Raw genomic sequence first — 12,942 nt, forward strand, 5'->3', positions numbered from 1 at the left:
ACATTAACAATAGGGCCATAACTGGAAAAAGGTCACAGAACTGAACAAGCATTATACTCTCTTTTGGGGAAGCCAGGCTCCCCAATAAATCGAGCCCTGCCTACAAGAAAATTTGCTGCCTTGAGTACTTATTTGAGAACTTGTTGGATAGTTGAACCTCAAATTCAGGAGGAGCAATGCAGTTTTTGTCCTGGCTGCCCAACCAGTCTACATGTGTTTTGTGGATTTTGAGGAGTCATTTGACCACGTCCCTCGGAGGGCCCTGTAGGGGTGGGTGCTCTGTGAGTTTGGGGTACCAGGCCCTCTGATATGGGCTGTTAGGTCCCTGTATGACCGGTGTCGGAGCTTGGTCCGCATTGCCGGCAGTAAGTCGGGCTCGTTCCCAGTGAGAGTTGGACTCAGTCAAGGCTGCCCTTTGTATATATTCTGTTCATAACCTTTATGGACAGGATTTCTAGGTACAGCCAAGGTGTGGAGGGCATCCGTTTTGGTGGCCTGAGGATCAGGTCTCTGCTTCTTGCAGATGATGTGATCCTGTTGACTTCACCAGAACGTGGTAGCAGTAGCTCAGGAGGTAAAGTAGATTGTTCAGTTATCAGAAGGTTGCAGGTTTGATCCCAGCTCTTGACTGAGAATTCTGCTGTTGTGTCCTTGGGCAAGACACTTAACCCACCTTGTCCGCTGGTGGTGGTCAGAGGGACCGGTGGTGCCTGTGCTCAGCAGCCTCGCCTCTGTCAGTGTGCCCCAGGGCAGCTGTGGCTACATTGTAGCTCATCACCATCAGTGTGGATGTGTGTGTGTGTGAATGGATGAAATCACACACACACATCCACAGTAGTGTAAAGCACTCTGGAGTTCTCTGACTCTGCAAGGTGCCAGACAAGTGTTGGTCATTTATCATTTATTGATGTGATCTCCGGCTTTCGCTGGAGCGGTTCGCATCTGAGTGTGAAGCAGCTGGGGTGAGAATCAGCCCCTCTGAAACCGAGACCATGGTCTGGAGTCAAAAAAGAGTAGAATGCCTTCTCCAGGTCAGAGACAAGGTCCTGTCCCAAGTGGAGGAGTTTAAGTATCTCAGGGTCTTGTTTATGAGTGAGGGAAAGATGGAACATGAGACTGACAGGCGGAATGGTGCTGCGTCTGCAGTGATGTGGGAGTTGCACCGATCTGTCGTGGTAAAGAGAGAGCTGGGCTGGAAGTCAAAACTCTTGACTTAGTTGATCTATATTCCTACCCTCACCTATGCTTTGGGTGGAGACCAAAAGAACAAGATCAGAGACAAGCGACCAAACTGAGTTTTCTCCACAGGGTCTCTGAGCTCACCGTTAGAGATAGGGTGAGAAGCTCGGGCATCCTGGAGGGGCTCGGAGTAGACCTGCTGCTCCTCCACATCGAGAGGAGCCAGCTGGCCCAAGTGACTGAGGAGAGGATAGTCTGGGCCTCTCTGCTTAGGCTGCTGCTCCCGTAACTCGACCCCGGATAAGCGAAGAAAAACGGATGGATGGACATTTAAATATCATGTCAGAAAATTCATAACTTTTTTTTTTTTTTTTTTTTGCTTCTGAAGCAAAAATTTAAACACTAAAAAAGTACACTGGCCCTTAGTGCCCAAACCATAAGGTGAGGGAGTGAGGGGTCAAACAGGAAATCAACAGAATAAGTTTTTATTGATCTTTCACAGAAAGAGTTAAGTGACATATTGGACTTTTAAGAAATACGTTTTGACATTTTGAAAACAAGCTGATTGTATTACTTAACACGTTCCTAAAGTGTCAGTTAATCATCCACTTTTATTTCCATACAAACACATGAACAAAAACAATTATGAGCTTAATAAAGAGTAAATTCTCCATTACTTTTCCTTTTGTTAAATCAGTCAGATGATGGCACCAGACATCCAACAGCTTATTATATGTACACGCATTGTACTACAGTTTAACTCATTAGTCAGAAGGCTCAGGTAACTGTACACTGGTTTTCATCACAGGACACACTCAAATGAATCTTTTTAAAAATAAACTCCAATAAAAATCCATTGAATGGACGAGAAAACAGACGATCTTTTAAAAAAATGGGCCTACTGTGCATTGATCTGTTGCATTAGTGGTCACATGGTGTTACAACACAGAGGAAGTGACTTAATGAACAGAAAGGAGTGGCTGCACATGCGTTCAAATAAACACCAGTAGCAAATGATTTCACACAATATGGCAACAAAAAAAAAAGTAAATCAAAATATCACAAAAGCTTAAAAAAGTCAATGTAACTTCAAATAGTCCCAGAATTAGTGCTTTTGTTATGTATAGAAGTTCTTCCCCTCTTTAGATTCAACAGCAATACTGACACTTAAACACAACACGGTTTGTAGTTTGTACCCTGACCCATTCAAACGATAATGAAGTTTCATTTTTCCCACATCTTCTAACGAGTCTTAATAAAAGCAGTTTTGCACAAACTGTGAAATTGAAAAACCTGGTGATGGGTTTTCCATCTTTGCTGATGAAACAATTGCATCGATAAGCATTAGCTGCAATAGTCATTTATACATTCTCACATCTTTTATTTGCAAGTTCAAAACCAGAGAAATGACAAAGACCACACCTGTTTGCATTGTTCTGCGTTAAGAGTTAGAACGAAAAGTAAACACAAATGTGCCATGGCTGCGTTTCACAGTAGCACGGTCAGGAATCCACTCAACTGGACCTGCAGACAGAAGATGTTTTTCTATCTGCTTTTGTTTGCATCACCTGGGAGTTCTGCAGCAGAATGTTCTGTTAATTCTTCTTAAATCCTATTCTACTTTAAAATCTGCACATGTACGGCATGTATAAATTCAACTATGATTTGATTTATTTATTCGTTATTAGGTGTAAATATTCCAAGGCATTTTAAAACAACCTGTTTCTGCACATTACCCTGCACAAAAAATAATAATAATAATAAATTCTGTAGTCAAGTATGCAGTTATTTAATCATTACTCTCGGGCAAAGTTGGGGATGGTGTATGATCTAGAAGACAATAATAACCAGATATTTATAATTAGAGGTAAACTGATTGTTATGTTGCAGTGCAGAGTTTGTAAAAATATCAGTGCATTTACAAAAATGTGATAAATGCAGGCTTCTTTTGTCAGTCAGGACATTTTTTTTATTTTCTCTGCAACGCCCTTTTTGAAATCTTTGTCCTCTGCCTCTCTCTCCCTTACTTTTTTTTGTGTCTCATCAATATTTTTGTTCTTCTTGTTTTTTTTACACAGTCATGTGTTGATGTGGCAATCTGGAAATACATTCACTTCCTCTGCATAAATAGTCTTTAACATTAGGCACTGCCTTCATTTCTATGTTGAGGAACAGTTTGATGGCTGCTCCTCTTCGTAACCAGGCTGCCAGCTGCACAACGAGCTAGACAACAGCTAGTGATGAGGTCAGAAGCTGGACTGCATCCATCTTCATGTGTTCAGCTTGTTTCAAAAGGCTGCAGCTCTTCGTCCTGATTACTGTCATCAGGAAAATCTTTGCTCCAGTGGTGGCAATGATCAAAAGAGCCAGAACGAGGGATGTCCAGCGAAGAGTCCTCATGCTCAACCATGACTGGGAAGACGTGGTCAACCATGTCGCACAAGCGCCCAAACCTGGCAGAAATGTACAAAGGTTTTAGCGTTTTTATTGTACAAAGACAAAAGTTGTTTGTTGAGCCAAAGCGAGCAGGTAAAATAAACTGAAGAAGGAGGCGGTGCTTACGAGGAAATGTTGGTTTTGGCGTGCTCTTGAATCAGCTCCCCTTTGGGATTGACAGTGAAAATCCTGTTCAGAGGAATTCCCACTTCCTTATAGGAATACACATCCTGAAATCACACCAACAACCAAAAGAAACCAAATCAGGGCTATTTGACTTTATTTGTGTGCGTGTGTGCGTGTGTGTGTGTGTGTGTGTGTGTGTGTGTGTGTGTGTGTGTGTGTGTGTGTTCAGTCAACTCACCGTAGCTCTGTTGCCAAAGGCAGCGTAGAACGGTTCCATGTTTGGGTAGAAAAGGTGCTTGATGTCTGTGAGACACTCGATCTTAAACTTCTCTGGTTTCTTCTCAATCACCTCCCTGCAGGAAACATCATTTATTGCACAAAATACTGTGAGCGGTGGCAGCATCAGCTTAAGAAATGTTTAAGAGGATTAGGTGGAAAAATGTGTATTTCTTTACATGTTGTCAGCAATTTCTTTCTCATTTTTAGATTTGCATGACAAATAAGTCATAAAGTCGACAAATAAGTCGTTTTTGTGCGTGTCTGACCTGTGAAAAGCAGAAAAAAGGCTGCTGGGGCTGAGCAGCACCGGGCCCATCGGCAGCATGGTCCCGCTCTCATTGATCCAGTGCAGGTAGCCTCTAGTCATCCCAGCCATACCAATGGCCCTTGCTGAGCAGTACATGAATTTATATCCATTCCTGTGACAGAGGAAAAGATCATTAGCATTTAGCTATAATCACTAACATGTCCATCACGCGCAGCTGTTTTTTTGGCTCAGAGAAACAAAAAAAAACCTAATTTTATTTATCTTAATGAAGCGTTCACTATGGAAACCCTTTCTTGCCATTCTGATTACAAAAAAATTGCATGATTATGAGACGCAATTTTTAAATCAGATTAGCGCTAATGAGCTTCCATACTTTCACTGACCTTAAGGTCACTACTAAAATGAAAATGATTCAGAAAAATTGGTAAATGGTTGAGTAGAAAGTTAATAATTAATTACTTTACATTGTTATTATCATAATATTAATATTTTTATAATATAATATATAATATTTTATTTATAATATATTAATTTTATTACTTTATATTTGAATGCTTAATGCTACAAATTCAAAGCATGGCAAGCCATCCTGTATAAGTGAATATTTACGCCTGCATAGCTAAATAATTTAGTTAACAAATACATTTAAAACATGGAAATTAATGTAAGTGTAACCATAGAGGACCTTTATGACATAAAAACCAGAAACAGGTATAAACACTGAAGGCTCATGGCCACACTCACTGGCTGACTTTGTGGTAGAGCCGTGCAATCCCCTGATGGGTCCAGTCTTTACCCAGCGTAGGAAGGATGTGCCCAAGAGTGTCGGACCTAAACCAGAAACAAGGCATGACTAAATATATGCTCTTTAAACCTTACATCACACAGGTGCATGACCCTAAAATGAACTAATGTCCTTAGAAAAGGTCAAACAGGGCTGCCATCTGCTGGCGATAAGCAGTAAGTGAACAGGAGGTGTGTTTTTGGTGGCTAACTTATCACCTGGTGATGGTTCCATCTATGTCTGAGATGATTATTTTGTCATCCCAGCTCCAGAGATAGATTGTGCCGTGGCAGCGACAAGTGCCTTGGTACTGGGTGGTCACGCTGAACACCACCTCATTAGGACCTTCCTTTAGCTGCAGGCTAGCCTGCAGAGAAAAGAAGGCAGGAAGTTGTTCATTCAGTGATTCGTATACGTAAACATCACAGTAATGTGCCAAACTGAGCTGAGTGTTCTTGAGAAATAATTCAGGTAAAACTGTCTAGTAGTTGAAAGTCCCTCACAAACACAAAGCAGTTTGGTTCCATGTTGACATGGAACCAAACTTGTCCTAAATGCTAACAAGACAGAGACCCTGATCGCTGCACCACCGGGACTTCAGCCAAAAATCGAGCAAGAAATTGCCTCTTTTTGCCCATCAGCCAAGGCCAACATTAGAAACCTGGGAGTTATTTTTGATCCAGCTTTAAGTTTAGACTCACACGTCAAAACCATCTCCCGCTCTTGTTTCTTTCAACTGAGAAACATTTCAAAAGTCCGTAAACTGGTTTCTACTGCAGATCTGGAAAAAATCATCCATGCCTTTGTGTCATCACGCTTAGACTACTGTAACGCTCTTTTTACTGGTCTCAGCAAAACCTCCCTCTCACGCCTTCAAGCCATCCAAAATGCAGCAGCCATACTCCTAACCAAATCCAGCAGACGAGCTCACATCACTCCAGTTTTACAGTCCCTCCACTGGCTCCCGGTAGAATTTAGAATTCAGTTTAAAGTTTTAGTCCTGACCTATAGAGCTCTTAACAACCAGGCTCCAAGCTACCTATCTGAGCTTTTATCCCCACACACCACCTCTCGGAACCTTAGATCCACATCTGAAAACCTCCTGGCTGTTCCTCGAACCAGACTGAAAACCAAAGGGGACAGGGCCTTTCAGTCTATTGCACCCAGACTTTGGAACAGTCTACCTTCTAATCTCCGTCTCTCTAACACTGTAGAGGCCTTTAAAAATCATCTAAAAACTCACCTTTTCATCCAGGCGTTCCCTCCATAAATGTTTCAGAATGATGGCTTTGTTCGGGTTCACACCTTCACTTTGTTTATACTCATGATTTTATTTTCTACGTTTATCACTGCTATTGTTTTTCTGATGTTTTTATTGGTTAGAGGTATTTTCCCTGATCTTTATCATGTTGTACAGCGCTTTGTGATTTATATCTGAGAAAGGCGCTATATAAATAAACTTTTACTTACTTACTTACTTACTTACTTACTTACTTACTTACATACGCTGGAATAAACACCTTACCAGCTGATCTGAAGTCAGCCGAAGAGTCTTCTTATAACAGATGCTGCTAGCGCTCAAAAGCATCTCAGTCTGACAGGATGCTGCCACCTGATTGGTTGATCGGGGTTCCTCATCACTTGAGGAGGACTCATCCTTCAACCTGTAAAATCCAAAGCACTCAGGTTGGCAGAAGAAGACAACGAGTGTCATTTTGAGTGCTTTAAAGATCAAAATGTGGATAAAACTGGGATCAGAATTGACCTGTTTTCTGGGGTCATAGTGATAGACGCCTCTTCCATGTCTCCCGCAGCATCAGTCACCTCCTGTGGTGCAAAAAGGTCAAAACACAAACAAATGATGCTGATGTAGTTAAAAGACTCTAAGCCTAAAGGTAAATGCGAGCTGGTACTTAGTCCGTTCAAGGACTGACCGACTTAGAATCACTGTTCCTGCTCCTCCATGAGAACCACCAACGCCCTCCTTTCTTTGGCATCTTCTCCTTAATGATGTTCTCCACTGACTCCTGAAGAAAACGATGCACATTCAACTCAAAACTGAAAAGAAATGTACATGCAAGCAGGAAAAAGATCCACTACACAATGGCGAAACATTATAAACACCACAGTGTGCCAAACTCTTAAAAAACCCGCCAAAATAAAAGGCAAGAGGGGAGCAAAAACACATTAGCATGCAGACCCCCCCCCCCCCCCCCCCCAAAAAAAAATCTAAGAAAGCCCTGGAAATTGAAAAAAAAAGATTATGGTTGAATACAACACACAGAGACATGGATGGATATAGAAAGTGACAATGATGAAAGACGCTAACAGGAAAAGGCATGCTCTGAGCTCTAACACTCAAGCAAAGACAGAAAACATCATACAGGCTGGGAGGAGCTGGAGCTGAACAGACCAGGGAGGCAATAAGAGAAGAGGCCGAAAACGGAAAACACGTAACTCAAACACCAAGACTTAGTGAACACAAACGTCAGATGGGCCACGAGTGAAAGGATGTGTGGAAATTACAAAAAAGGAAATACAAAGAAGACAAGGACATAGAATTATTCAAGTGTTAGAACAGGTTTAACACAGACTTATTATTACACATCTAGAAATGTTCAATCTGAAGCCAGAAATGAGTGCAAGCCTACATAAGCTAAGAACATTGTGTCAATCGAAGTAAAACTTTGAAGCCTGGAGGGTTCATTGTAATAATTTGATGGATGCAAATATGATAAAATTTTAGTCTATTTTACATTCGAATCTTAATAATTATTTTAAAGAGCTCCTTTACTGAAATTTCAATATGTTTGCAGTGGTCTCTCTTAGCAATGACTTGTACTCGCGCGCGTGTGTGTGTGTGTGTGTGTACTTGTTTAACTATCCCACTTAAGACCAAAACTGGCATATTCACTAATCTTCTGAAGACCGATGGGCCTTCTTAGGACCAAAGCCCTGTCCTAATATGGTGGACCCCCTGGTTTAGCCTTAGGGGTGAGGTTTAGAGGTAAGATGTGAATTGAGTTTTTGTTACAGTTAGGTTTAGGAACACACTGGTTATGGTTATGTGTGTGTGTGTGTGTGTGTGTGTGTGTGTGTGTTCCAGATGCGCCTGTTGCAGCACGGAGAATTCAGCTGGAGGAGAAAGGAGCAGCAGACGGCCAGATTTGAAGTCCTATTTCCTGATATTTGGACATCTCGCCTCTTATTGGCTAATGACAGCGAGACTCTACCACTGATCCTGTTTGCTCTGCAGCGTTGATGCTAATGCTAACGGTTAGCGTTTACTAGCAGAGATGTACGTTCTCTGCTGTTTCCTGGATGCTAAACCAACAACAGCCTAGCCAAGATGGGTGAGTCCAACTTAAGCGACAGCTTGATGTAGATCTGTCAGGCTTTTCAAATCCTAGTGTTTCACTGTCTGTTTTCTGTCAGAAGTGAATGCAGGAAATAAGAGCTATCGAATAGGTGTACTAGACTATTTTCACTTTCAGCCTGCATGTTAAACTCAGAGTGGCCGATCATTTTCAAAACTATAAGTAAAAAATGGGCTCTCAGTTAATAAATATAGAGATGAATCTGGTCTTACCTGTGGCAGGGGTTTCTGGTAGACCTGCATGGCCAACATGACAGGAGCTGCTGTGCTCCAGTTGTAATACCTACAACAACAACATCAAGGGTAACGTCTGACTATTTAGTCTTCTTCTGCAGAAAAACCCACTAAAGCTCGGTTCACGCGGCAGGAAGGTCATGATTATTTTAGAACAGCTCCGCCCCTTCTGACAATCTTTAGGATATGCATGATTACCATAACGGCTTTAAAGATAATCTTATCAGATAATTCTAGTGTGTGGTGTGCGGAGCACTCTAAATCGCTCAGGTCATAAATCTGAACTTTCAAACATGTTGGACTGTCCAATTTTTGGGGACAAAGGAATGTGCTGCCTGTTGAATGTGATGTGCAGCCAATCAGAAAGCGAGGTGACAGCTGTGCAGCATGCTCTTCTTCGCCACATCAAAGTCATGTTTTATCTCACCACCTAGTTGGGAGATGTCTGTGAGTGAAAACGGTTTATGTGCAGTGTGTAGTATTTGCCGAGCTGCAGCACATCACACGCTGTTGGACCAAAACTGTAATGCAGCATTTGGGATATTTTTACCCCCACATGCTTTAAAACAGGGGTGTCAAATATGCGGGCCAGATCCGGCCCGTGAGATGGTTGTGTAAACTTTATTTTCCTACTTTACAATGTAGAGTGAAAATAAACTTATCTTTGTGAGCAAGTTTTCTCTGTAATGAGTATAAATAAAACAAAGCTGAGCTCAAGGCTCACACAAGAACTTGAATCACATCCTGAAGTTGGCCGCCACTCAGGATGTGACTTGATATTGATGTGCTGATGAAAGCTAAAAGATGTTAAGTAAAATGAGTCAAATATTCTTTAAGTGCTGCATGAAACTGATCTAGCCATGTGATCTGTAAGCTCTTTGAATTACTAAGGAATGTTTTTTTTTTTCATTTAGTGATTTTTTTTTTCTTTTTCAAATTTTCAAGTACACTTCAGGTGTTGTACTTGTACTATTTTGGATACACTGTCCTCAGGCTCCAGCCTTGTTTTATATTGATTGTATTAAAACAAAGAAAACAATCTGAAGTTGTTTTTAATTTACCGGTCCGGCCCACTTGGGACTAGATTTCCCTCAATGTGGCCCCTGAGCTAAAATGAAATTGACACCCCTGATTTAAAAACTAAGATGTTTTAGAAATCCCGCCGTGTGAACCGGGCTTCTGATTTCAGGAGTTCAATGTTCACAGCAAGGCATTTTAAGGGTTTGCAAAACAAATGTGGAGAGTTTATAGCTTTTTCTTAAAGATTGCTTCTTTACGGATTGGTCCCAGAAAACGATTTGGTGCTGATGGAGGTGTACATACTTGTTTCCTATCTTCACCACTAGGTTTGGGTCATCGATAATGGAAGGGTTCTCAGAGAACTGTTGGTAGGAGATAGCTCTCTCCAGGAACTGTTCTGTAGCATCAAACATACACAGAATTTGAGTCTAACAATGTTTCTAATTATTCCAGTAAAAGATCCTGCCTTGTCCATTTTCCCACCTCTGGTGATCTCCTTGTTGTCTGTGAGTCCTCCACACAGAGAGATGGCCACATGAGGCTGGTCGCTGATCTGGTCCACGTAACTGTCCACGCCGCTGTCCACCCCGCTGCTACCCATGGACTGAGGGGACTGGTTATTGCTCCTCACATCCACCATCATCATCTCTGAGTTCCCCCTTATTGAGCTCCTTCTTCCATCACTGAGGAGGAAGACACATCGTTTCACACACAGCCCTTAAAGGTGTAAGGAACATTTATCCTGAGGCGTTTTTTGTCCCTGCACCTTTTAGGGAAGTAAAGAGCAGCAACTTCGGGCTCCAGCTCTGTAAGATCATCCAGATAAACACCGTCAGCTCCAAGGTGCTGGCTTCGCTTTTCTAGAAGGAACCAGATCGAACATCATCAGCAGGAGACACAAAGGCATGTGGTCAGAAAACTTTGAAATAGTTTATCCTCCACCTTTCCTCTTGGAAGGTGAGTCAGTCCGTCTGATCGGACTTCCTCCGCTCATGTTTTCATTCAGATGATCTGGAAGAATCTTTGGGGACACTGAACACTCTACTGCACCGTCCATCTCTACGTGAAGTGTCCTGACGTGCTCAGCATCTTTTGTTTTCAAGACAAAAACCACCAAACGTCAGTAGACACTAATATATGTGGGCTTCAACATTTTTGAGCTTAGAGAATCATTCAGCTACAAAATCTAACATTAATTCAATGAAATTTGTTCTCTGTTATGGAATAAGAAATGTTGTTTTGGACATCCATAATACTGATCAAAATACCCACTAGGGGGCATTAAATGCATTTACAGTTTTTCTATGTTGCTTTGGTGCATTTCTCACAACAGAATTAAACTTTGCACAACAGTTAGTTCAACCTCCACAACATGTAGTTGTTTTGGCACAACCTAGTGGCGGTTTCACATTCATTTCGTCCAAAGGCAAATACAGTTGAGTAAGTACAAATGTCTAAAGAACGGTCACTTCTGACTTGCTATTCATCACAATCTGCTTGCTTTTATCATGAATGTCACAATTATTTATACTTGTACCTGCTGAATAGTCATTGTCCTTACAACTAATAGTCTTCATTTGATTGCTTGTGTCATTGCACTCAAAATTGTTGAACATCTTGTCAAACAGTTTGTACACCCATTTTGAAAACCCTATTTTTAAGGAGTTTCCATGGAAATCTCCATAAATTACTTTTCTCAGGTGAACCTTATCTCACACTAATGAAAATTGGTGTGTGTCCTGGTGACAATCGGACAATGTGTGTAGTGGTTTGGGATAAGGTTAGCTTCCATCACTCTGCTGTAGTCAGGCAGTGGTTTGCAGCACACGACAGGATGCTTATGGAGTTTCTTCCTCCTTACACTCCATTCCTGAATACAGTTGAGGAGTTTTTCTCTTCCTGGAGGTGGAAGGTATATGACAGGCATCCACATACCCAAATGGCCCTGCTAGCAGCTATGGATGCAACTTGTGATGACATCACAGCAGAGTCCTGCAGAGGCTGGATTCGCCACTCCAGGAGATACTTTCCTCGCTGCATTGCGGGGGATGACATCCGTTGTGATGTAGATGAAAATGTGTGGCCAGACAGACAGGAACGTCTGGATGTGCCAGAATGATTTACTGTACCTGTATGTTACAGTACTGTGCAATAATGTATGTACTGTTATACATGTACTGTATATTGTTCACATTTGTGCACAGCTCTACCAAAAGGGTGATTTTATGTTTACATGTATTCTACAGTAAACAAGTGACTGTAGCATATTTTCTTTTGCACAATGCTGTAGAATTACAAACACTTCTATACAGTAAAAATGTAAAACATGTATTCAGTGTCTCAGTTACTCCCAAAACTCCCATAACATCTACAGTAACTTTACTGCACATTTCAAATGGCTGTACAAGTAGGGCATAGTGCTGTCTTGAGCATTTTCAGGTGTCACCAAATATTCTTGCAATGGAAAACACTGAAATTATAAACTGTCACAGTGAAAACATGACAAAGCCATTTGACTATCTCGTTCATAGAGATGGTGTCAAGACATTTCATTTTGATGGCACTGACAGTTTCATTGACATGAATACTTGCTTTTGAGGAATGGATTATCAATTTTGAGCATGTGACGTGCTTTTGCAGGCTATCCACTAGGTTTTGCAGTTTGCACTAATTGTTTTGAGAAATGCACTAACTGCTGTGTTAATAGTGTTCTGAGAAACGCACCAAAGCGACTGAGAAAAACTGTAAAACTCAGCTGTGACTCAAAAGAGCCATTGATGGGTGAAATAGTCAAACAGGAAACAACTGAACAGAATAAAATATAATAATTTAAACTACTTTTTTTGCAGTATTTTACACAGTATCCATGATTTATGAGGAATTACAGCAATGTTCTATCAAACAGCTTAAACCAGGATAAGGCAGAACATGTTTAATACTCACTGTGGAGATCTTTGCCATTTCCTGCCTTGTTTTGACACTTTCATTTAACGCGAATATGCAAATTAACCTGAACTTACTAGTTTGCTCCATGCTGGTGCCACCCTTGTTCTCCTCAGAGTTCTTGTCCCCTTTGAGAAGGGAGGGCTCTCCGGGTTCGGAGCTACTACGAGTGACAGAAAGAGCCCCGGGGTCACTGATGGCTCGGAAGTGAGTGTTGGTGCTCACCGGGATGGAGACCACTTCCTGCTTCTGGATGGACGCCAAGATGTCTGGCTATAACAGAGAGAAAAAAGCTCT

At 41.5% G+C, this 12,942-nt stretch overlaps 1 protein-coding gene across 5 annotated transcripts in view; it reads right to left on the reverse strand.

Annotated features, from left to right (window-relative positions):
• Nucleotides 1-1,648: 1,648 nt before the first annotated feature.
• The window catches only part of LOC107375213 (phosphatidate phosphatase LPIN1), a 31,396-nt gene continuing 20,102 nt past the window's right edge, over nucleotides 1,649-12,942 (reverse strand). For 4 of the 5 annotated variants that reach the window (XM_015943626.3, XM_015943624.3, XM_015943625.3 and 1 more), the window contains exons 8-23: nucleotides 12,723-12,918; nucleotides 10,645-10,791; nucleotides 10,469-10,562; nucleotides 10,186-10,385; nucleotides 10,006-10,099; nucleotides 8,662-8,731; nucleotides 7,457-7,543; nucleotides 7,007-7,099; nucleotides 6,838-6,899; nucleotides 6,598-6,736; nucleotides 5,291-5,439; nucleotides 5,033-5,119; nucleotides 4,287-4,439; nucleotides 3,980-4,094; nucleotides 3,742-3,845; nucleotides 1,649-3,632 (exon numbers count right to left, since the gene is read on the reverse strand). In XM_015943626.3, coding sequence (XP_015799112.3) covers nucleotides 3,458-3,632; nucleotides 3,742-3,845; nucleotides 3,980-4,094; nucleotides 4,287-4,439; nucleotides 5,033-5,119; nucleotides 5,291-5,439; nucleotides 6,598-6,736; nucleotides 6,838-6,899; nucleotides 7,007-7,099; nucleotides 7,457-7,543; nucleotides 8,662-8,731; nucleotides 10,006-10,099; nucleotides 10,186-10,385; nucleotides 10,469-10,562; nucleotides 10,645-10,791; nucleotides 12,723-12,918 — 1,965 coding nt within the window. In that variant the 3' untranslated portion in view covers nucleotides 1,649-3,457. The remainder of the gene's footprint in view (nucleotides 3,633-3,741; nucleotides 3,846-3,979; nucleotides 4,095-4,286; nucleotides 4,440-5,032; nucleotides 5,120-5,290; nucleotides 5,440-6,597; nucleotides 6,737-6,837; nucleotides 6,900-7,006; nucleotides 7,100-7,456; nucleotides 7,544-8,661; nucleotides 8,732-10,005; nucleotides 10,100-10,185; nucleotides 10,386-10,468; nucleotides 10,563-10,644; nucleotides 10,792-12,722; nucleotides 12,919-12,942) is intronic. The other variant, XM_015943628.3, reaches the window with a different exon arrangement.

Source organism: Nothobranchius furzeri, chromosome 9 (assembly GCF_043380555.1).
Source record: "Nothobranchius furzeri strain GRZ-AD chromosome 9, NfurGRZ-RIMD1, whole genome shotgun sequence".
NCBI classification, from domain to species: domain Eukaryota; kingdom Metazoa; phylum Chordata; class Actinopteri; order Cyprinodontiformes; family Nothobranchiidae; genus Nothobranchius; species Nothobranchius furzeri.